At 47.6% G+C, this 25,067-nt stretch overlaps 1 protein-coding gene across 8 annotated transcripts in view; it reads right to left on the bottom strand.

Moving 5' to 3' along the window:
- Positions 1-25,067, bottom strand: part of FHOD3 (formin homology 2 domain containing 3) — a 427,395-nt gene that overhangs the window by 7,071 nt on the left and 395,257 nt on the right. For 5 of the 8 annotated variants that reach the window (XM_053664320.1, XM_053664323.1, XM_053664322.1 and 2 more), the window contains 6 exons: positions 24,585-24,746; positions 20,622-20,812; positions 14,031-14,223; positions 10,635-10,658; positions 8,906-9,080; positions 5,154-5,315 (listed from right to left, as the gene is read on the bottom strand). In XM_053664320.1, the coding sequence (XP_053520295.1) occupies positions 5,154-5,315; positions 8,906-9,080; positions 10,635-10,658; positions 14,031-14,223; positions 20,622-20,812; positions 24,585-24,746 (907 nt within the window). The remainder of the gene's footprint in view (positions 1-5,153; positions 5,316-8,905; positions 9,081-10,634; positions 10,659-14,030; positions 14,224-20,621; positions 20,813-24,584; positions 24,747-25,067) is intronic. The other 3 variants (XM_053664321.1, XM_053664325.1, XM_053664326.1) reach the window with 1 other exon arrangement.

Raw genomic sequence — 25,067 nt, 5'->3', positions numbered from 1 at the left:
GCCTGCTCTGGTTTGGGCCTCACTTCTCTCCCCAGTTCCCAGACTCTGATTGCGCCCCCATCACCCCCTCCTCCTTCCAAGTCCCTTTCCTGCATCCCTGCACCCCTGCCTCCAAGGCCCTCCCAATGCAGAGCAGGGGCTGCAAATGCCTCCCTCACCTCCCCATCTTTCTCTTCTAGGGAAAAGGTTTTGAGACCCACTACAGGCTTCAAGCCCCCCGGGGAATCAGAGCGCTGTCAGCCCATCCTGTCCCGGCCCCTCCGCACCTGCAGCCTGAGGGACCCTGGTGGTGGCACTCTGCCCAGCACACACAAAATGGAGCGGCTCTCCACCTGGTGCTTTCGAGGACCCATCTGTTTATCTTCCTGTCCTGTGTCCTGTTCGCTGGGTGGGCACCCTCAGCTGTCTTCGGCTGGGGGATCTGAGTGCTCTAATGAGTTCGGAGACTAATTAGGTGCTGAGTAAACAGCAATGACTCGATTGTTGAGGAGACAAAAGTTGGACTGAAGAGGCTTTAGCTCTTTCCAACAGCTCATTTGACTGTTTCCCAAGAGCATTTGTTTTAAAGCCTCTGGGCTATCGCCATTGTTGTCTTGACCTATAAATATAAATGTTATATAAATATAAAATTGGTTCACAGTAATTAAGGAAGAAAATTTAACTAAAATGCAGAGAAAACTTTAAAAATGGGATTAGTGAGACAGTTCCTGGGTATTTTCAATGACCGCTTTGGAAGAGTAGATACAATGGAAGTAAACTGTGCACTGATCAGGTCTAGGGCTGAATCTAGTATTTTGTAAGACATAAACCGTGTTTTCCCCAAAAAGACTCAATCATTTTTTCAGATTCAATCATTTTCTTGCTCCATGAAATTTGACTTAATACATAGCAGGGCACCCCTCCATATTTTGCAAGAGAAGTAAAATAAGGTTGTCGTTACATCAAATCCATGTAAAATATGCCACATGCCTTTCAAGAAGAGTACCAAAGCTTCCGGAGAGACACACAAAGAGGAAGCCCTGGTGTGAGGGGAGGAGACTCAGGACGGAAATCAGATCAGCTCTGCGTTCCTTTCCCAACGGGCCCTGGAATTGAACTTCTGGCTCTGCCCACTGAGGAACTTCTTGTGAGGGTACCCAATCTTACAATCCTAACTGGCTAAGAAATTGGTCGATGACTTGTAGGTCACATCAAAGAGATCCCGTCTTTAGAGAAATATAGCCCTGAGCCCCAAACCCCACAGTCACGTCACAGGTGGGGCCCAACTCTCCCTGGGAGGGAAACTCAGCAGAGAAGCGGCATCTGCTTCTCTCAACTATGGCAAGGCCCTGGGGAAAAGAGAAAGGCAGACCGTGAGTCCCTAGTCCCCACTCTGTTCCATGATCATCTGGTCTGGTGGCCACATGCAGGTGGCCAGCTGGGTGCAAACCCTCTTCTCAAGATGGGTCCAAGAGAAAAGGGCACCAGGGAGGGGGTCTCCTCTCCATCCCAGCCACTGGGGCCCATCCTGCAGAATCGTACCCATATCTCACATGCTGGCCGGCATCAGGGTTTTCTAGAAAAGGCCAGCATGCCAGAGGTCTGAGAGGACAAACAGCCCTGGGACAAAACACCTGCCCCAATATGATGAAAAGACAAAGCCAAAGTAAAAAAATAAAAATGAAAGCTTGAAGAATGGTCCCCTTTGGTCAGGTGCACCAGCCAATTGGAGAGCTGTGGCTAGACCCTGTGGGGGCACATGCGGTATTAGATCAGCCCTTCCACAGGCTGGAACCCAACCGGACGATTCGGAACCTTCCACTTAAAGAGACCCTAATGACACCAGCTGGAAAAGCGACAGAGCCAAGGGAACCTGCAAATCGGTAAAGATGTCCTTGCTATGTCCCAACTGGCTATATTTGTTAGGCTTTAGCAGGACATTTGCTCTGTGTAGGCCTGGCCATCAGCACCAAATAGGAAAGCAGACATTTAATTTTCTCAAGAGAATTCTCAAGTGGCTTGCAGGTCATAAATTCCTAGGTTATGGGATGGATTCTGTTTAGTTTCCTGCAATAGCTAGACTATTATTGTCTTTGGCCAAATGAGTTACAGCCCAAATATGCTGGTCATTCATTATCCCCTTGCCTTCCTGCAACCATTAAACCATCCAATAAAATACAGTGTGGTTTTAGGGTGGGGCCCAAAAGGCGAAACTTCATGTTGATTTTGCGAATTATTTTTTTCTTATTCTTTTAACCTCTTGTGAAAAGCTGAAGTTTATCACCCTTTAAATGGAAATCAAAGTTAACTTCCCCTATCTTAAATTTCTGTGGATCGTGCCATTGGTAATAAATTAAACCTGTCACGGATAAACATTTACATACATGGAGTGTTATATTTGTTGTAGTAACTGCATCACAGGATGAAATGTGTTTGGCTAAATAAAAAGAATATACGGCTGTTTTGTATAAGACTGGAATGGAAATTATACCGAAGGATGTTATTCTGTGTCAACAACAGAAACAGAAAAAACATCTCTCTGGCCAGATGGAAGCGGAAACTTAATCACATCTGTGCGGCTGTTCCCATTGACTTTATGTGTCTCTGTAAGAACCTGGTCCTCTCTGGACCAGAAGGCAGGGTCGGCGCTCACTGCCAACACACGTAACCTGCAGGAGGAGAGCAAACCCTGGGACCCTGGGGACTGGCCAGGCCACTGTCACATGTGGCCTCTTTTTCCTGGCCCAAACCTGCCCACCTTCGTGAGGGTACCCCCTGGCCTGGCATCCTTTCTCTACTCTTCTCCTTTGGTTGTCGCCCCCCACCCCAAACACCACACACACATGCTTTCCCCAGACCTTTCCAAGGGGGGATTCTTGCACTGAGGTTCCTCATTACAGCAAGACCAGGAGTGATCAGGTACAAGGTTTCTGCCATTTGGTTTCCAGCTTTTTGAAATAACTAGTAAGAGGGCAATAAAGGGCAAACACTGAAGATAATCTACATTAGACCTTCATGAACCTTTTATGAATTTCATTTAAAAATCTATTTAAGAAATAGACTTCTTATCATGAAAAGGAGCAAGAGAAAAATAGACAAACAGAATGTACAAGCCACCCCCAAAAGAAGACATTCAAATGGCAAGAGACTCAATTCAATCTTTCAGTGTGCAGGGCAGAGTCAGTTAAAACCACCAGGAAACGCCATTTCAACTCCCTCAGCCAGGCCGAAAGGGGGCGCTGCTTCGGCCTGAAGCAACTGAGGTCCCGCTCGCAGGAAGGGGAAGAGTGTGGACGAGCCCGTCTTTGGAGAAGAGTTCTCCATGGAAGATGCGCACACCGGAGGCCCCTACAATTCCACCACAGGCGTCGATACCTGAGTGCTGCTCCACGTTACCAGGCCTGGGTGTCCCCTGGTTCGTTGCAGAATCTCTCAATGTGCATTTCTCACCAGCCTCTGGGAGGTTCCCGTGGTGTCTGAGGACCCACCCTGTGTAGCAAGCCTTGGCCGAGTTCTCACGCGGGAGCATTGGCAGACTGGCAAAGACTCCACAGCAGCACCAGAAAATAGCAAAATGCTGGGAAAACTACACGTTAAGGCCTCAGATATTGATGTTGGAGTTCATAAACATATTCTTGAAGATGTGAAAAGACAGTCCCCCTGAATGATAGTTTTCCACTTTAAAAAATGGAGGGAATGTGCAGGGGACACACAGATTGGAGGGAAAGGCCTCTTTCTAATGCCACTCATCACCCAAGGGGCAGGGGCGGGGCCGAAGAGACTCCGATGTAGTAGTCGGCCTCTGAGTGGTGCAGACTGCGCAATGCCCAACACCCTGTGGAAGTCTCCCATGTGCGGCCGTGGCTGAGAGCCACAGCTCAGCAGCCTGGTTACTTGAAGTGAGTACCCAGCCTCATCCAGGAGCATGGGCAAAACAGACTGTCAGCCACCCATCTTACTGAATGAAAATTGTATTCCACTCCCCGGCCACCCCCAACTCTAGTTGGAGAAGCCCTGCTTCCCTCTGGCGTAGTTGTCAAGTGTTACTTTCCTTTCTGGAGAAAACGTCTCCATCAGAGATGAAAACACAGCGTATAAAAGGAATGGCGTCCATTGGCAGCCATTTGGTTTAGCGTTCTTTACCCTGGAAACAAGCGTGTCAATGGGTCATGCAAAATCACAGGGTTCGAGTATGCAGCCCAAACCCCAATCGCCTACCATGTGAACCTCAAGGGTGGCACTACTGGGGCTCTCCGAGTCTAACTGAACTCCCTGCCTACTTGGAGTCACTCTCCTGTCACTTCTGGGAGCCGGGACATGAGGAGACGACGAGCCTTCCTTCCTGTGAAAAGTCATAAATCCCCTTCCTAGTTACCACCCCTTATTCTAGGAAGCAGAGCCAGTGAAGACACAAGCTGCCACCTGTGTGCCCAGCAGTGGGCCAAAGCTTGGGGGCTGAGCTCTCTTGACACACACAAAGGCCACAGCAAATGCAAGTGGTATCAAAGGATGAGAGGAACCCTGCTTCTCCACTGAGAGTGGTCTCTGGGAGGCTTGGCACCATGCCCCGGGGCAACTCCACACCTGCCACTTGGGGAAAAAGAAAGCATCAGGTGCCAACCAAAGGAGGAAATCAGCTGCTTTGATATAGTTGAATCTTCTATTTGGTAGGAAAAGAAGAAAACAGACTAGTCAACCTTGGCTAACATTAAATATTTTAAGCATCCTAAAAACCATAAAAGCACTGGTTTTCACCTTGAACATGCTCAAAGGCTGTAGCATAGCCCTGGGGGAACCATCTCCAACCCAGAACGCCGCCCTTGATGCTGGGAGAGGGATAGAAATACAGCCTCCAGCAAAGCACCCAGGGCTGTACCTGACATGGGCCCCCGAAGGCCACCTCTGCATGCCACAGCACATAGGGGCCTTTCAGACCTTCCTAGGGACAAAATGTGAATAGAGGGAGGCCTGGCTACAAAGGACAAACACACCAGACAGGGGTAACTGCAGCACCCCTCCTCTACCACCCAACGCCGATTGCCAAGTGTGAGAGCACAGGTGGGCGCTGACAATTCACTGGAGCCCACCTCTGAGTCCCTGCCCTTCTGGGGTCATACAGAACTGGAGGGATGCACCTGCGGGGTGGGTGCCTCACCCCAAGTCAAGGCACTTACGGGATTTCCGGTTGGCCCGGGAGCGTTTCCTCTCCCGAGGCACCACTCGCTGACTGGGCACTTGGGTGGCTGACTTGACGATGCGGTCCATGATCTCATCAGCTGCGTCATCCGTGACATTAGGGGAGTCATCGGTGCCCACAGTCCACGAACTAGTGGATCCTGATGAGTTAAACAGAGAATGCAATGTACTTGGAGAGAAGGAAAATACCAAAGGAAATGCACAGCATTGCTTGTCCCACAGCAGAGCCCTGTCAGCAATGAACAGGTGAGCCAAACCTGTCGCCACTGCAGGGTCCCCACTGTGACCACCACCCTCCAGGCTCTGAACTCCCACAAACCTGCACTTAGGGCTCTCTTATCCTAATACCTGGTACCAAAGCTGTGTTCTTGTCTCTCACTCTCCACATTTGCATGTGTAGCCTCCACCTGCCAGGTCCTGCGATCACAGGAGGGCAGACCCCTGCCCTCCCACCCCCACCAGACGGTGATGTGAGCATCACAGACCTCCAGCCGTGTGTACCCAGTGATGTCCAGAGGCATTTGTTAAGGCAGCTGTCTGTCCATGGTTGTATGTGCCAAGTGAATGTTAACTAACCCCAACTTTCTCATTCAGTGAAATAGAAATCAAAGGGTTTTGAAACATAGTTCGTCTTTGCAACAGCTAGCTGTTTGGTATAAGACTGTCCTCTGCAATCAGCGAAGGAAAAGTTGAAATAAATTGTCTTGGTGCATTCCTCTGCCCCTGCCCAGAAAAATACATTTATTCATAACTATACATTAAGACAGTCAAAGTCTGGCATTGAGGCATCTGCCCCTAGGCAAGTGAGAAGAAAGCACAGCAAAAACATGGGTCCCCAAGTCATGTTAAACTGTTAGAAATTCATGCTCTTTTAATGTATCAAGAACTGTGCCTTTGTGGTCGATCAACTCCCTGGCGAAATCTATAAGATGGGAAATATGCTTCTCTAAGAAAGATACACAAATGTGCTCAAAATGGTGAATTTCTTTTACCTATACTTCCTTTGTAACAAACACACAACCCCAAAAGCCTATAGGTGGGTGTTCTCAAACTCTAAGCTAAATGGAACACAGGCACCCTGAGGCTGACTAGGTCCAGCCAAAGAACAGCCGGCTTTTTCCCAAATCACAGGGGAAAAAAGGTTAATAAATCTATAGCTTAACATTTTGAGTTCTCCCATAGCAATTTTTGAAAACTTATGGTGTTTGGATATTGATGGAAATAGCTGGGAATAGTTGATCACAGTCTGGTGAACTGATTTTCATGGACAGGTGGTGAAATGTTACCACCAATATATTATATGCTATGATGATGCAGTCACAATTTCTGCTAGTAAAATTGATATGACAGAGTTAAACACATAAGTAACTCCCACTTTGCAGAGGAGGACCAGGACTGCAGGGGCGCCATCCCCTGCACGCATTTGACACCTGTGGCTGCTGGATGTTGACATTTCCCTGGGACAAGGTATTTTGTCATCGGTGATGCCATTCTGAAATTTTGCCTTGTTTTGTTAATGTGAGCACACCAACAACCCTGGCATATACAAAACCAGTAAACTGTTCTTTGTTTAAATCAAGGGCATGGACCTCCTTGCTTCCATCAGAACACTAGTCTGTTTTAGCGTCATGAAACCCTTTCGCAGTAGGCTCTGCTCAGAAATATTTGAAACTGCGGCTGAGTTTTCCTCAGGATGGTCCAGTGTTCTGACTGGAGGTAGGAGTCCCCACAGAGGCACTGCTTTCACAGGGGTCTCTCCAGAGCCTCTGAACAACAGCCGCTCAGAGCAGAGCAATCAGCGGTGCAACTGCGCTGTGCCCAGCAATTTACTGTTTTCCTCTTACCTACTGATGTACAATTCTGCCTCGTCCCAAAATGCCAAAGGCCCCTTTCAGAAACACACCACACTCAATTGGAATTCTAGTTGGCAAAGTCTTCTTTCCTTGCACAGTTCTTGGATGTCTTTTAAAGAAAGCTTTTGTCATTTTTACAAACGTCTGGTGGCTGTAGCAGGAGTGGTGGCTTGCCACTCCCTACAACATGCCACCTGGAAGCAGACGTCTCTGAACATGCAGAGCAACTGAACAGCCCTCCTTTCTAATCCCTTTTCCCAGTTAGTGAAAAGGAGCAAACCCAGAAAAAACAAAACAAAAACATCTTTTTCCCTTTGTCTTTTCAGGTCAGGAGCAGCTAGTTTCTTTTCTTAAATGAGCACAGCCTGTTCCATCCCCATACAGATACGGACTTCCCGGGATGGCTTCCCCCTACTAACCTTCCTTCCCATGAGGTACAGGGCTCAAAATCCCTGGTGGCCAGGGTCACCACGGCACAGGCATTAGTGCTCTCCTTGGTCTTCCGGGTGGCCACATTTAGTCTAGCACACAAACTCCACAAGGGCTGCCAGGCACAGAGAGACTCATGCCTGGGAGATCACAGGCCTTTTGGGTACCACAGGGTATAAGCAGTACCCACTCCTTTCCTCAAAACCCATAACACTGCAAAGCTGCTTAGTTTTGTTTTATTCTTATCCTCGTTTTACAGTTCATTCTAGACTGACAGTCTCTTCTGCTCAGCATTTAATGATAGTATTTTCTTCACCTTCTGACTTTCCCCACTTTCTTCTCTTATATTCTTTCTTGTTTATATACTTTCTATCCTGCCATTTCTTGGCTCTTCTGAGAAATGGAGGCCTTTAATAGACATAAGAAGTAATACTTTTCTAATTGTCATCTGTCTCAGAGGGTCTGAGACAGACCCTCTTCTGGCATATTCTTAGCTGCATATGAAAATAAAAGCCGTGTTAAAGGGTCAAGATCAAAGTCTAGAGTGAAAGAGCAGCCCTACAAGTCAGGGGTGTGGAGGAGGTGGACTCTGGAGATACATGGGGCCTGGACAAACTGAGACAATGGGGACAGCATTGGCAATAGGGGGGTCGGGACACAGACTGTGCCCACAGCGTGGGGGATGAGCGGGTCCCAAATTTGGGAGAAAAGAATGGAGTGCAGAGGGCTTCAGACGACAGCATGGGCAATGTGGGCCTCCCCTGCAGACAGTGAGGAAACTCGGGAAGGTCACTGTGGAATCACACTCGTCAACATTCTCAGATTAAAGCTGCATCTTATCTCTTAATTAAAATTAATAAAATCCCTTCCAAGTTATGATACAAATCTGGACACTCCTGTGTATCTTTACCATGTTTAACTTGTAGTTTCCTGCATGCCTCTAGGGATTTCAAGAGGCAAGTGGGGGCAGTGCTTTAATCCGAGGGTCAGCAGCCTTGTCCTGTGCAGAGCCAGGCAGTTAAAGCTTGAGGCTCCCCGGGCCCTGCAGTCTCATCCCAACTACACCGCTCTGCCTCTACAGTGGAAAAGCACCACAGACCATAAAGCGAATAACTATGGCAGGGTTCCATAGACCTTATTTACAAAACAGCGGCCAGCCAAAATTGGCCTCGGACTGTGTTTGCTAATGCTAACCAAGAGAATTCATTCACAGTAATAATTCCTCCTATGTGAAGTTACATTTTAGGGACTATTATTTCTGCGATGAGGCTACTGAAGGGAGGTCAGGAAGGTGTGAGTAGAGAAAAGTGTGTGGTTAGCCAGCACTGGGGAGTTCTGACTGCCCTTAGCAGCCACTGCCTGGGCACAGCAGTCTGTACCCTGTGATGCGGACCAGACCCCCACTGGTGGCTAACTGGGAAGATGTGTCCTGCCCAGCCCGGAGTTACCTCGGCTCATTCGGCTGCGTGTGCGGACGCCCAGCACTGGGGTGGCGTCCTCCATGGCAGGGGACGAGGTTTTCAGCACAGCCTTCATGTTCTCGTGCTCAGCGGCGTCTTCGGCGTAGCTCAGGCCCTGTGGTGGACTCGAAGGTGCTGGAGGACTGCTGGAGAACTTGCCAGACTGCAAAACCAAAGGGGGGATGATGGCGCGAGCTGGCTTCCCACAAGCCAACTCAAGCTTATAAAACGTTTAGTGGAGGAAATCCCTCGCTTCTCTGTCTGTCTTTTCAGTTTATGTGTATTCTGCAGGCACATTCTTGATGACAGTCACTGATTCTTGTGGATGAACTAATGACAAAACGTCTGCGCACACAGGAAGTTCTTTTATCAGGAAGAAAAACCCTGGATGCTGGAGGACCACACCCACCCCGCCCTGCGGCAGGTCTCTGGGCTCACTGCAAAGGGTGCCTACAAGGGGCAACCAAAATCGATGCTGGGAAGAACTCAGAAACCAAATCCGTCCCTGACACCAAAGCCTGATGTGAGCATCAAAATATGCCCTGTTAATTAGAGATATGAAGACTTAATTTTTTTAAACTTAGTGTCAAAAAGCAGTTAAAACTTCCTGATGTATCACTTATGATGGCAGAGTTTTAAAAGTGGGGTTCGGTCACAGAATCAGAGAATGTTAAGAGCTGGGGAGAATTTTTCCAGATCTAGTCCACCTCACTCTACCAAGAAGGAAACTGAGGCCCTCCAAGATGGAGTGACTAGCCAAAGTCCCCAAACAGGGGGTTTGTTTCAGGGACCAAATCAGAACATGACTCAGAAATTCATGCTGAGACTGAGTTTGGCAACACTTACTATTTCTCATGGTGTCAAAAATTTAGTCGTTTTCACAAGCATTGCATGCACCCAGTACTCTTTAATTCCAGCTGAACAGAGTCGGGACATTGATGTTCTACAAGAGGTATAGCAAGAACATCAGCTGTGTGCACACAGTGCCCAACATCTGGATGAGATAGGAAGAGTCTGTTAGCTTTACATTTGCTCAGAGGAGCTCCAGAGACTCCAGGCTTCCTCTTCTCATCCAGTGTCACGGCCACAGCAACAGACAGCTCGGGACACATCTGTGGCTTGTACGTCTGTACTGCTCCTTCCTCATCTCCCAGGGCGATGAGCTCTGACTTGGACTCCGGCTCCACCAGGACCAGGAGGAGGAGTCTCCGCAACCCCACCCCTCCCACGCTGATCCCACCAGATCCAGTGGACGCCAATAGAGGAAACGCGAGCCAGTCAGAGGCTGCCCACAGTTGGTGACCGCTTCTCCAGCCTGGCTCTCAGCCGCTGCCCCACTTCCTCTTTCATTTTAGGGTGCTTGTTGTGGTTGGTCTAGAATCCAGTTCTCATACTTGTATTGCCAAAAGGCTCAGACAGGGCTGGAGGGAAAATTCTCTGCCCACTGTCCTAACGGTAAGGAAAGGTCTGCCGAAGCTGCCACTCTTGACAGGGCCTGGGACTCAGGGACAGTTTGGAAAATGCAGTTAACCCTTCGGCCCCTGGCAGACACAGCATGATAAGAACCCAGGTAAGGAGGTTAGTGACCACACAGAAACCAACCAGAACACATCCATGCATAGTTTAAGTCTCTCAACGGTGCTAATGTTAGGTTAGACTCTACAGCACGCCTGGGAAGGTCAAACATGGCATTCTTCATGTTTATAAGGAGTCATACCTCAACTTCATCCTCTTCATCGGTCTACCCAAGAGGACAGATCAGGATGGAAAAGACAGAAAGGATTCTTAGAAGGCACAGAAGTCAGCAAAGGTGAGATAACCTCCACGTCATGTCAAATTCCAAATAAAGAAAGTGACCCCCACGGCGGGGCACACCCTCTGAATTTGGGAGAGATGCCAGGCCCTGCTTACGTCGACCTCCTGCTTTCAACTGGACATTCCCCGTGTACATGGGCCCCAAGCTCCATCCTGACCAAAGTCAGAAGGGGTTTACTGGTCTCCAGGCCGATCTCCCAAGGCTGCCCATGAGGCTGAAAGCCAGCTTACCTGGTTCCCTGGCCACTGCAGACCTCACTCCCTGCTCTGCGCTGCCACTTGACTGGCCACATTCTGTGGAACCCACACCACCTGCCCGCCACCGGGGCCTCAGTGAGCAGACTGGTCTCCATCTGCCTGGCTCTTCCTATCAGTTGCTATCTCCCCTCTCATCCTAAGTGCTGAACACCACCCTCTCCCGGCTGCTGGGTCTGGTCCTCCGAGAATCTTCCACACACAGGCCAGACAGGACAAGAGGAATAAGCACCCGAGAAGAATGGATCACACTCCTCTCTCCTCGGAAACAGGACACTAAGTTCTCTTTCAAATCTGACCTGTCCCTCCGGGAGGCTGTCAGAACCGGCATTGCTACGCTTTGCTTCTCACCAGATAAACTTCCTCAAATAACTTTAAAAAATCCGTTTTCTTTAAAAAAAAAAAGTGAGGGTGAAAGTCATCTCAGTCTCTTAATTTTAAATTGAATACACCCTCAATTTAACTTGTGTGTGTTTCCATAGAGGTAGCAAAACAAGAACTGATTCAACTTCTGGAAGCTGAAATGACACACTGCTTCCAGTTCATCACGTTCCACACCACCCCTGGCCAAACGGCATGGCTTCAAGAGGTAACTGTCCTGCTGTGCTGTTTCGGTTCTTGTTTTTAATCTAAGAGCTTATTTATTTAACCAGGGTTTTGGTGTTTTGTTTTGTTCTTCAGGAATTAGCACACATGCAAGATGATGATATACAAAATCTTAAGCCCTCTCAGTAGCCGCCAAAGTAAGCAGCATTCCATTTTCACAGAAGAGGAAGCTGGGTTAGAGAGAAGGCCAGGGCCTCGCCCAGCACCACCGGTGCCCCTGGTGTGACAGGCCTGGGAGGTGAGGCCTGGGTTCTCACAGCCTGTCCAGAGCACAGTGACAGCAGACAGGGCCACGGCTGCCTTGTGTCGCGTAGTCTATGTCACCACTTTGTCCAGCACCCATTTGGGATACACGGGTGAGGAATTACTTAGTTTCTCATTGATCCTTCCCTGGGGGGTGCCTGGACTACAAGAAAGGCTCTCTGCATATTCGGAAACAGAAAGAAGGGGAAAGACCAGCACAAAGGAGCAGATGGGGCTCACTCTGCAAATGTAGGCTCTTCAGATTTAGCCCAGGCTTCTCTGTATCTTAGAAAACAACACCTTTTCTAAAATCATCTGTTTAACTGCTACCACTCCCATCCTCACTATTTGGTATCTATATGAAAAGGGCCTTACTACAAAGCTTTCTCCCAAAGTCGCTTTCAGCTCTGATGTGCAGGGGTTCTGTGATTCTGCATCGATTGCTGGGTTTTGTTTTCAGTGGTTTAAGTTGTAGATATGAGTTTTCCAACCAGACTATGACATCCTTAGGATTTAAGTTCATCTTTTTTGTACCCACAGCTTCCTCAGTGCCTCAGGCCACGGTGGGCACGCTGTGGAGGCTTGCTGATTTGGGAGCTGGGAAAACATTGAATCTGTATACTTTGCCTTAAGGGACAATATACTAATTTTCCAGCAGATGGCAACCTTTCTACACAAATGCCCACTATCTATGTTGAGGATAAACCCTGAAGAAGCCAGATTTTAATGGGAATTTAAATATTTTTTAGTCAAACCCTAGAAAAATTTACCCCTGCTTATAAATTAAACACTGAATGTCTTCAGAGGAGGACAGAATTCTAAAATTAGTGAAATCTGTAAAAAAAATCTCAAGAACTTGGCAAGAAATTTTCATGTGTTTTCATAATTTTAAGCATATTGGGCTTGCATTTTCCACCCTCCAATGTGTCTGAATTCCATAAAAATTAAGCACTCCTGTTTTACAACTTTTAAAAATAACACTTTGGAATGAAATGTGGGACATAGCTCGTTTGGCCAAGTGCATTCGGTTTGCGGTCCCCCAGAAGGTGAGCGGTCCTCCTGAACCCAGATTCCAGGAGAGGCGCAGCTGAGGGCCCTGGGCTGGGACCTCCAGGTGGTTGCTGAAAGGGCACCTTCTGCAGAAAAGCCAGCTGAGCGCTCTCTAAGGACCCAGAAAATTCCAAGGAAACAAGAGGTCTGAGTAGGAGGAGATGAAGAGGGGATCAGTCCCTAGTTCTCCTCAGACTTATTTTAAAATTTCTAAGATAGTGTGTAGGGTCTCCACGGAAAGGTGAGACCCCTTAAGAATGTGGACAGTAACTCTGTGCACTCTGCTTCTCCTACTATGTGAACAGCCATCTGGGCACAAAAGGCAGCCTCATTGAGACCTTCTTCATGGATTTTGTTCCTCCCCAAAGAAATCTGCCTGACTTGAGTCCAGCTGAGACATGCTTATCTGTTGGTGATGGCTTATCCGTTTACCTGTCTCAATCCCCAGACCACCAAGAGCCAAGGTGCATCTCAAATATACTTATAGACATGGCAAGTTTCACAAAGGCACATCGGAAGGAGGCACCTGTGCTATGTATGTGTCTTTGTATCTCACATCTTCACGCTTCCCTTCCCCAGCATCTCCCATCTGAATGCCTACAACACTCAGGGCCTAGCGGGCTCGGGGGTGACATGGGAGAGATGGAGGAAGAGCCCAGGACTCAGAGAGACACGTAAGTGTGCAGGGACCCGCACGGCACCGCCTGCTAGATTCACTGTCCTTTGGGAACCCTCCCCACTCTGATAATCTCTGACTGAAGGGACTGCCAAGAGCCCATCTGATCGTGACTTTGAGCAACCACATCAATTATTCCTCAGATGCCTTGCAGGTGTGATGCATGTGTCTGCTGATTGGGTTATACAGCTTTGTTATGATGATTAAAATCCTGAATCTATTCCCAAGTAGGTGGAAACAAGGTGGAAACAAGCCTTTGATGTCATCAGCACCACACAACACACCCACACAGGTTACCGGTCCCTCCTCCGGCCACACATCCTTGACTCACACATCCCAGTTCCTTGTTCATTATATAGCAGATTGTTTTAAAGAAAGAAAAAAAGCAGAGCCCCCAAACTGTGGGACATTTTACGGTTGATTATATTTTCAAAATAAATGACCTAAAGAAGCTGATTTCACACTTACATCGGTGATCATCTTCCCTCTGGTCTTATTTCTCTCTCTGTGGTTGGCCCGCTTTTGCTTCTGCTGCAAAACCCTTTCCCTGGTGGTGCGATATTCCAGAGCAAACTCACTGATGATCCTGCAGAACTTGTTTATGTTGACCTCCCGAACTGCATACGGTGGGTGCCCCATGAAGAGCAAAAAGGAATGGAATCTGCAAGGAAAAACGACAGTGGTGATGACTTCAGTTTTAAGGAATAAGAATCAGTTATTTATACACCTTCAGTGAGGAACCAATCAGCCAAAGACATTGTTCTTTGTTCCTGGGACTTCAGGTGGAAGGTCTTCTGAAGTGAAAGTGAGACCTGAAGTCAAGTTCAGTTCACTTTCTCACTGAGGAAGTCTATGTCTCGGGGACAGGATTTCAGATTAACCACATTTTTCCTTTTGCTCATCTGTGTTCCAGTGACTCCTAAAGTCGATATGCGAACCTTTGTGAGAAAAATAAATACTGCGGTTTCCAGATTACATAAAAATTGAATAAGAGATAAAGAAATGTTGCTTAGCAACTTCTTTGGAACTTGTCCCAAGGCATACTTGGAAAAGACATGAACATATTATGAATTATATGTAAACGGGTGGTTTATAAAAAGATTCTTATAAAGTTCTGAGTAAATATTTTGAATATTCTCTTGCAATATTGCATACAATCTTAATTTAATTAGAACACACTGGATGAGTAGCACAAAATAACTTTATCTCAGCTATTTAAAACAAACGAAAAATTATTGGATTTTATTTACTTAAATTTTTTGTAAAAGAAATCAAATGAGCAAACGAGTGTCAATTTTTAGTTCTCAGGAAATGAGAAAAAAGATACTAGGAGTCAGAATGAAATGTTTATGTAGAACAAACAGTATTATATAAATGATACCCGTATTTGTAGACGAAAACTTTTGTGTTTGATCACTCTAACTTATGGAGTTGGAATAAGGTTTGGTTTACCTTTCAAATGAGGGATACTGGCTTATTCTTCTTCTGAAGAACAAGAAAGTAAAGTACAACATGAATTTGTGGTAAAGGGGCTGAAAGATGCTGTTTAAAACTGAAGATGCTTGCTTCTAGACCTCGAAGTATAAAACTCTCAGAAGAAAATGTAAATTTTATGACTTTAGATTAGGAAATAATTCCTTAGCTATGATACCAAAACCATAAGCACCCAAAGAAGAAATAGATAAATTCAACTTCATGAAAATTAAACATCTTTTGTGCTTCAGAGGATCCAAAGATACTATTAAGAGTGAAAAAACAACCCACAAAATGGGAGAAAACATTTCATATGTCTGATAAGGAGTTTGTATCCGGAATATATAAAGAACTCTTACAACTCAACACTAAAAAGACAAAAAACAGACCCAGGATTTGAACAGATATTTAAAAACAAAAAAGATATGCAAATAGCCAATATGCACATGAAAAGATGCTCAACACCATTAGTCATTAGGGGAATGCAAATCAAAACCACAGTGAGATACAGGTCACACTCACCAGGATGGCTATAAGCAGTAAGACAGACAAGTGCTGGTGAGAATGTGCAGAAATGGGAACCCTCATACAGCACTGGTGAGACCACGAAAACCGTTCAGCAGCTGTGGCCAAGTCTGGCACTTCCTCGAGTTAAAATGGAGTTACTCTATGACCTAGCAATTCCATTCCCATGTATATGCCCCAAGAAAATGAATATATGTGTCCACACAAAACTTTCTACACAACTGTTTATAGAAGCATTACTCAAAACAGCCGAAAAGCAGGAACACCACCAGTATCCACCAACAGATGAACAAACAATACGTGGTCTTGCCATACAAGGTCTTGCAGAGCTGACCCGCCACCTCTCTGACCTTGTCTACTCTGACTCCAGCCACACTGGAATCTTCCTGATTCTTGAACAAGCCCACCTCTGGGCCTCAGGCCCTCCGTGTGGTATACAGGGGACCCTAAGGGTCACAGCTAAGCAGGGAGCCTGCAGGGACCCAGGGAAGGGCAGGGAGGCCACTCCACTGGGAGGAGCATAGGCCCTGACAAAGTGTCCAGTACCAGCTGTTCCCAATGACATTTACACCACAGCCAGGTGCACAGACAGCTGTCTCTCACTCCACAGGTCATACAGCACGTCTTCAGAGAAGCCTCCCCGAACCACCCAGTGTAAAACAGTACCTCTTGCCACTCCCCATCCCGTTTATACTCATAATTTTTCTTCCTGGCTTATTACCACCTGACATGACATATTAGAGATATGACATGAATATTAGGATAGGACAGTATAATATCCTGCATACATTGCCACTTCTCACTACTCAAGACCTGTGTGCAAGACAAATCAAGGGGAGGATCAAATAGCCAACAGGTGAGTCCTCTTTTATAGGTTAAGTACAACCCAAGAGTCTTTATCCTCCACTTTCTAGAACATTGCTTTTTGTACTACAGGGGATCAAAACTTAACATAAGTAAAAAACAGAATTCACATATATATTTTGCAAAAAAAGCAAGTGAAATGCAACTTTGAAGAAAGGATTCCAGTGTATATTTGACAGGAAAGAGACTACGACATTCCTGTAGAAGGAAAAGGGGTATGGCTTCCAGGGAGTAAAATGTTTAAAGGATCTTTGTTAGTTGAGCTTGTCACTTTCAGTACATGTGACATGAAGGTCTATGGTCATGGAGGCTGGTCCTCTTCATCGGTATCCTGAATAGACTTCTTTGCTCTGTCCCATCGTCTGTCCTTTTCTTCCTGGGTACCAGAGTGGGGTGCATGCCCAGAAAGGGGCACATGGATTTGGGGGTGCTGGGAAGCCAGTGTGGGTGCTCCGTTGTCTTCTGCCTGTCTCTCCCCGTGGAATGCCAGCCCCCTGCCATGGTTCCCCACACCTGCTGGGAAGGCCTTCCTCCCCACCTGGCACCCCCTCTCCAGTGCCTGCCCAGTGTAACAGCGGCCTCATGAGTCTACGGAGTGAGTGGGTGGGTTTGCACATCCACAGAGTGGATTTAGGCCATCAGTGCAGCAGCGTAAAAGAACGTGTAGATTCAGACATCCAAAACGAGATTTTCTTAGCCAGACAACAGTTTGCAAAGCCAGGTTTTGCCTAAAGAGGATTGCCTAAGTTCTTTTGTCTGCTCCTTTATCAAGAAGGGACCCACTGGAATAACTAATGGAGGGCCCATCAGATAATAAAGGGAGGTGGGTGGCAAGATGTTTGTCCTCATCTCCTTTTTGCAAGGACGCCCTGGAGTGGGGAGAAGTCTGTTGAGAGGCCAGGGGATGCTGAGGTGGAGGGACTCTTTTCCCATTAGGAGGCTCCCATGCAGAACAGCAGTTCTAGGTCAAAGTGGAGCAGTCCAGTGGACTGCTGGGAAACTTGGAGGGTGCTGAGGAAGGAACTGTAGGATCTGGGGGCATGGGTAGAGCAGATGGAAAGACCTGATGACTTGTCCCTTAAGCTGCCAATCAAGCAGGAGGTGCTAGCAAGGGCTGAGCAAACCCAGTCCTGGGCTGTTCATATGGGAGACTAGTGACGTTCCTGACGGCCCCACCCAGATGAGAACCTGTTTCCTCTCCCACCAGTGAGGTACAGAAGTTACAGTTCTTCAGGGAATAGTGTCTCCATCTAAACCCAGGGTCATGTGGTTTAGGTGCTGTGGCTTGGCCACCACCTGGACCCCCAGTAGCCAGGCCCCTTTTACCTCCCACATACAATGAAATCCTGGCTCATGCTGGTCAACCCCAAATAGTGAAGAGACAGGGATCCAGGTCGCACAACAGCAACCGATTATCCGGGCGACCAGCTTACCAGGGTGACCATATACACACACACACAAATTTTATTTTTATCTATATACTGTATAAATAAATTTTATATAAATATATCACAAATTATATACTATAATGATCAATCATACTAGTACTAGTACCATCAATTATTGTTTATAATTATTAATTATATATTATCAGTTATATAAAATATATTTATATGTATAAGTAAATTATATATATATAAGTTCTGTCTGCAAAAACTCCAACCATTATTAACGGGAATGGTTTCCATGACATCGATTTAACCTGGCAGCCAAGGAGAGTGGACTGGAATGTTCATGCACAAACAATGACAACTTCACTGTACTAGTCGGAGGGAGGTGGTAGATGCCATTGACTGACCATGTGTACTGTGTGGTTGTCAAATTCAAAATGACTGAGCGAGTAGAACAACAAATCTGCATCATATTTTGCATTAAGCTTGACCATTGCTCTGTGGAAACTCTTCAGATAGGCAATAGCTATGGGCAACTGGTGATTGGCAGCTTCTTCATGACGGTGTGCCTGCTGTCACATCTCATGCAGTTTTTTTGCAAAACATCAAATCACCCACATGACTCAGCACCTCTACAGCCCAGATTTCGTGCCCTGTGACTTCTGGCTTTTCCCAAAACTAAAATCATCTTTGAAAGGGAAGAAATTTCAGACTGTTGATGAGATTCAGGAAAATATGATGGAGCAGCTGATGGCGATTGGGAGAACTGTGTGAGGTCCCAAGGTGCCTCCTTTGAAGGGAACTGAGGTGTCATTGTCCTGTGTACCGTGTTTCTTGTATCTTGTACCTTCTTGAATAAATGTCTCTGTTTTTCATGTTACATGACCGGATACCTTCTGGACAGACCTCATACATAAGTACACACGTGTGTGCATTATAGCTTAAGGAATACATACATCATTGAATTTTTATCTGTCCAGGATAAAATGGTTATTGTGACCAGGCGTAACAGCTGTACAAGACTTTCATAAAATTGCTCCAGTTTCATGACATTCTAAATGGAAACTATTTGTTTATTTGAGTAGTTTTAAGTGAGAAAATGCTTGTATCATACAAAGTGTGCAGGGCCAGCACAGCTCCCATTCCCTGCCTCCCCTTTGTAACTATGTTAAAAGCACGGTGTGCTCTGATTTCAGTGAGAAATCCGACAAAACTTCGGATGAGACCTGCCCACCTAGAGGGCAGCTCTGAGGCCTGGATGGAGTACAGTGAGGGCGATTTAGAGTCGGACAAGCAAATTCCAAAAGCACTGAGTCGTGCATAGTTGTCAACCCGGAGGGGAGAGTCTGTTCCTTATTCTTGTTTCTAACATTTAAAGATTGCTGGCACCCCCACCCCTGCCCAGCCCCAAACAGTCTGGATCAAGACCCAGGAGGCGTGATTACCAAAGCAGCAAATGGCATAAGCTGGGAGAGGGTTTACGGGCAGACAAGAGAATTCGGGGTTTAAATATGGTCACAGGGATTAACATGCAGCATAGAGAGTCTAGTAAATAATATTGTAATAACTGCGGATGGTGTCAGGTGGGTTCTAGACTTACTGGGTGATCGCTCTGTAAGGTATATAAATGTCTAGTCACTATGCAGCACACCTGAAACTAATATCATACTGTGCACCAACTCTATTAGGAAGAAAACATTCTATATAACTTCAAGGGAGGTGAAGGAAAGGAGAAAGGAAGGCAGGAGGGAAGAGGGAAAAACAGGCTATAAAATGTACATGGATAAATGAAAATACCACACATCTGTTCTAAAAGATTATCAAGTGCTCACACAGCCCGGGGAGTGTGCCGGAGGAGCAGACCCCCGGGACAGCCTGCAGCTCGATGGCCCCGAGGGAAGGGTCCTTAACAGAACTGCAGTGAAGCCTGCTTCAGAGGCCCTGCCCTCCAAGCTCCTGCTCCAGGCAGACCCTGAGCTACAGGTCTGCAAAGCTGCACATTTGCTTGCCAAGGTGGAAGGCCCAGGATGGAGCACTCGGACCCTGAAGGCCAGAGTAAGCCCCCATGGCTTTCTTCTTCGATGAAGCAAAGGAAGAGAAAGTGGTGGTGCATGATAGGCAACGCCCTGGCCCAGGACACTGGAAGACCCAGGTTCTGGTCCAGGAGCTGCCTCCACTTCATGGCCAGCCATGGAGCCATCCTAGACCCCAGCCAGCCTTGTTGTAGGCAAGCAAGGCCTGCCACATCCCTGCTGTGTCTCCCAGAGTCCTCCTGGGTCCTGTGACTCTGAGGAAGGCTGGCCACAGGATGGCATGCATGGTGAGGCCCCAGCCTCGACCAGGCAGACTGCAGCATCAGGCAACCATCGGATACTCAACGAGGAAGGTCTCGGAGGGCAAACCATGGATCATATAAAGAAGGAAGTTTTCTAACAAGTCAATCTGCCCTACAAAGTGTGTGTGCTCTTTAGCAGAAGTGTTGAAACAGATGCAGCGATTCAGGGGTCAGCTTGTCGAGACATTACAGATTCAATTCCTGATCAAGGAGAAATTTTGAATGACATCTCTGAGATTCTTCCCAACCTCAGGGTGTACTGGCATTATACCACATCGCTGTGTGTGTGTGTGAGTGTGTGTAGGAAAAATTAAGTGCCCATGAAACAAACATGGACATCGTAGGTGCACTGGCCACATACGAAGAATTTATAGTGTGATTACTGTAAATTGAACCTGCAGATCCTGGTCTGCAGAACATTTTCAACAGGCCACTCTACTGGTGTCTCCATTCGTTCCTCCATCCGCTTACCTGTTAATTATTCTTCTATGGACAATCTTTAAAATTATAATTCGCTCTGCGCAGTCTTTGAGGAACTCTGACATTCGTTGTTTTAAAACTGGTTTCATTTCATGCTTTGCAATTGCCTTGAGGTGATCCCATGAAGCTTTGCATCTTCTCTCCATCTGACATAAATTATCCTGAAGCTGATCGAAGTCGACCTGAAAATCAGAGAGAGAAACCCTGAAACGCACCAAAACCACTGGACCCCAACCTGGCCCAGGAAACCAAACTGCCTCCAGGAAGAAGCAAACATCAAAACCAAATTTACGTCTTGAAATACAAACACATTTATGGCCCCCAAATTATCCACATGTGTATCTGCCGTTATCTCGGCATCCAGTTATTTAGTGATAAAACTGCTCTCCCTGTGACCCCAGCACAAGTGGCACTTGTTCTTCTTTTGCCACATTAGGAAAGAAGTTGTGGGCAAGTCTTTGTAAATTAGAACACGGTATCAACCCAGTACAGGATGAACTGAGCAGATGTACCGTTAAAACTGTCAGAGCCTCTTGTTCCTCAGAGATGATATTTCACTTAATGTTGGAGGAATGCGCCATAGTCACACATGGATGGCTCTGACATGCTGGGGCCAGCTAAGGGGAGGCCAGCTTCTCTTCACAGTGGTCTCCTTTACACTGTGACGAATTACTTTATTTATCTGCCCATTCACTCAGTCAACCATCAATTATGGAGAAACTGGTGTATGCCTGTCCCCCAGCCAGGCACCAAGGTCACAAAGACAAATGCTGAATGAGACCAAAGAGGCTTACTGTATAGACAGACACATGGTACCAAACACCAAGGATGTACAGAACCCACCAGGCATGCGTGTGCATGTATGCATGTGTGTGTTGTGTGAGGACATGTGTTCTTTCCAGGAGATGTAAGCCACGTGTGTAAGGAACAGATGTCACATAGCACTGGTGAGCTCGTCAGGAAAGTGGGAAGTCTGGGTTTTCTGAAGTGACCTGAGACGAGGCTTTGTAAAGTAATGTTTTCATAGAACATCTAGACTAGAAATTTTCTAAATCAGTCAGCCATGAAAAAATGCACATGAGTGCCTTTAATGGAGATGTGGGATAGGGGAAAGGAAACTAAGAAGGCTAGGAGGAGAGGAAGACACAGACAAACAGGTGAGCTGAGGGGAGGGACTGGCGGGATGAAGGTACATGTAGGGTGAGAGACCTGGGAAAGGCCAGCAGCCCGGAAACCAGAGTCAGAAGGAGAAAGGAAACTTGGGCAGAGCCCACAGATTCAGGTAAGCAGGGGGTTCGTGGGACTTTGAGGGAAATGATTTTCTGAAACCAAAGAAATACTGGGTCCAGATTTAAAAATGCTTCACTTTCCCATAATCCTGTGGAGCTGTGAAAAACAAAAAACTGGCATTCGGCTGGAAGAAAAAGATAGGAAGATTCAGAAATGAAGGGCCGAGTAGTTCAAAGAATAAGTCTAGGAAAGGGTCCAGATGACCTGGGGTTGACAAGTAAGATCTAGGAGGACCAGGCGGCTTTAAGCCAGTGGTAACAGTCCTGACCATAACTCTGCATATCTGTCCTCATTTGTACCTGGCAGCTCCCTCGACACACAATAAAGCAACCTCAGTTCAGCTCAGACATGTGCCCCTAGCCCTGTACTACCAACATGGCAGTGGGTACCGGGCAGGCGGCAGACATGGGGGTGGGAGATGATTTTCGGGGAGGAGAGTCCACTGGGAGCCTTTAAGGTGGTGGCAAAAGAAAATAACCTCACTGCCAATAGAAGCCAGATGGAGAGTCTTTTGATGAAAAAAGCAGTTGGAGGGTTGAGCTTCACGTAGGTCTTTTGAGGCGCGTTGGAAGGCTACCCCAGCTGGCTGCCCTCCTGGGCTGAAGCAGCCAGCACGCACAGTCTGAGTCTTCCCAGTGACTGCATGACCTCAGATTCTGTTCCAAGCTCTGCTTCACAGGGGAGAAACTGGTGCGCAGGGAGGTTGGGGAACTTGTGAGAGGCTGCACAGCTGAGAATGGGTGGAAGTGGGATTTGAGGCCAAATCTCCCTGGCTCCAGAGTGGAAGTTCTCAGCGAACCTGCCGTAAGCCTAGGTGTGCCCCTAAAAATATTCCACCGCAGGGAGAGGTGGCCTGGACTTCTATTTTGTGAAGGACCTAAGGACAGCTTCGTACAGGCCACTTTCTCCGCGCGGGAAGATGCGTGAGCTGCGCTGTGAAGCAGTCAAGTCTTACCAAGTCGGTCTGGAGTGCTATGGGAGAACCAAGGAACACAGCTCCCTGACAGACGCCAGAGCAACTTGCGCCTCTGGACCTGTGGCGGTGAGGCCAGTGAGTGACACATAAGGGGGCAGAATGAGTGCCCCTAGGGCTGGGGCTTCCTGAAGCCCGTTTTCTGCCTGTCCACACAGGAAGGCCCCTCAACACCCGAGACTTTGGAAGCAAAGGCTGAGCAATGGTGGCACCTGCCCTTGCTGGGGTCAGCCTGGGGTCAGGACCCCCAGGCCAGGGCGGTTTTGGTGACAAGCAGGCTCCACCTAGAGGCAGGCCCTGGGGAAGAACAAAGGACCATGTCGAAAAAGGGAACTGATTTGTTCTGGAAACGGGACCCAGGTGAATCCAAACAGACAGACTTTGTCTCAAACAGAGTTACTTAACAAACTGCCTTCTGGGACAGGACAGAGCCCACAGACGGGTGGGCCGGAGCAGCCATTGGCAGACCCAGGTTGGGATCCGCAGAGGGGCTTTTTGTCTTGGTTAGGATGTTGAAGTGATATTTGTAAAGACTCCGGAGCAGTGCCTGGCACAGAGTAAGCACAGTGCTGGTGCCTGTGAGGTGGTCTGTTTTCTGAGAAACGTTTTGTTAGCCCTCAGAGCTGGGGTCGCTGGCCACTCCCACTTCTGCCTCAAGGCAGGTCCATGGTCAGGCTGGCTCAGGGACCACCTGCTCAGTGTACCTAGCAGTTGCCAGCCTGCTATTCTTGAAGCAGGTAATGGAGAGTCCCAGTCCCTGGGTCCCCACAAGCCAGTTCTGTGGGAGAGGACAGAGAGGACAAACTCCATGGGGGGAACTTAGCAGAGCCCGCTCCCCCTTTCCTCCCCCTTCTGCCCACCACTCTCTCCTCTTATACTAGATTCCAATGTGTCCCAGAGCTAAAGGTGATTCTGCTTTCAGCTCCTTAGCCTGGGCTGTGTTTCTGGGAGTTTCCACCACACTCCTCCCCAGGATCTTCCTGTTGCCCCCAAGACGCTCCCATCTCCCAGCTCTGCTGTGTTTGAGATTCCTCTGGGGTTGCTCCACCTCAGTGATGCTCCTGAAGGTTGAACAGTTAGTTGTTGGGGGCAGCTGGGCGTCCAGCTATTGCAACTGTCTCTTTTCTATAAACCATACGTTTGTGAAGGTCTTTACTCAGTGCTAAATTCAAGAACTTGCAGGGGAGGAGCCAATACTATATACACAATGGCAGCCCTATAAACCATTCCCTCCGTGGAAGCTCACAGGCACGGTCAGTCTGTGGGAGCAAGGGGCCAGGCACAGCCTATTTCCTAGCCTAAGACCTCACTGCCAGGTCCTATGGAAGTCTTGGGGGAGCCAGATTACATCTTTCTGACATTCCTGCCCACCTAACACAGGTGGGGGGGGTAATGCTTCAGAATCCAGCCTGGTGAGTAATACGGCTCCACAGTGGACACAGCAGTTAGCATTGGGGTGGCAGGCTCACCTCACATACCTCAGTAGGAAAAAATCTGATGGAGAACCAGGGATGGGAAAAGGATCTTTAAAGTCCACTGGAAAAGGCATGAAACGAGTCATATTCACCAACTCTAGAGGAGAGGCAAGCAGCCCTTGGTGTTTTACTTAACAGAGACTGTGTTCCTCAGGGATGACTGACAAAGACCCAGCCGAGAAGATATGACCTACCCCTCTGTGGCCATGCACGTACCTTGGCTGACCTGGTGACGGCCCCGATCTCCGAGTAGAGATCAGAGCTGTCTGGGAAGTTCTCCACCACCATGGTGCACACGTGGTAAAGGAGCGACTGCTTGTGCACGGTGTCTTTGACTTCTGGAACCTTCTCGAGGTAGCTTAACTCAAACGCTTTGGCCTGTTAGGGGGACATTAAATAAAAGGCAGGAAGGACAAGTTTTACACGAGTTCTTAGAATGGCATGAATGGTTAGAACCAATGCCCTGTGGGAGCAGCCCAATATTTAGATTTAGCTCCTTTGTGACTGATGCTTCTCAGGCCACATGCTCTGTCATGTGATTTTTCTTAGCTGATCACACACGGGTGAGCCACGGCGAGAATGAAACGAGCCTCCAGCCCTTCTCCACCATGGTTGTCAGCCACAAGCTGCCTCAATGTGTACCCCTAAAAATCAAGGTGCTCCGAGGTTCAGTCTCTGCCACCTGGGTATCCACAGACT

Source organism: Artibeus jamaicensis, unplaced genomic scaffold (genome assembly GCF_021234435.1).
Source record: "Artibeus jamaicensis isolate MK-2021 breed Jamaican fruit bat unplaced genomic scaffold, CSHL_Jam_final contig_354, whole genome shotgun sequence".
Taxonomy (NCBI): Eukaryota; Metazoa; Chordata; class Mammalia; order Chiroptera; family Phyllostomidae; genus Artibeus; species Artibeus jamaicensis.
This window is presented reverse-complemented; position numbering and strand designations above follow the sequence as displayed.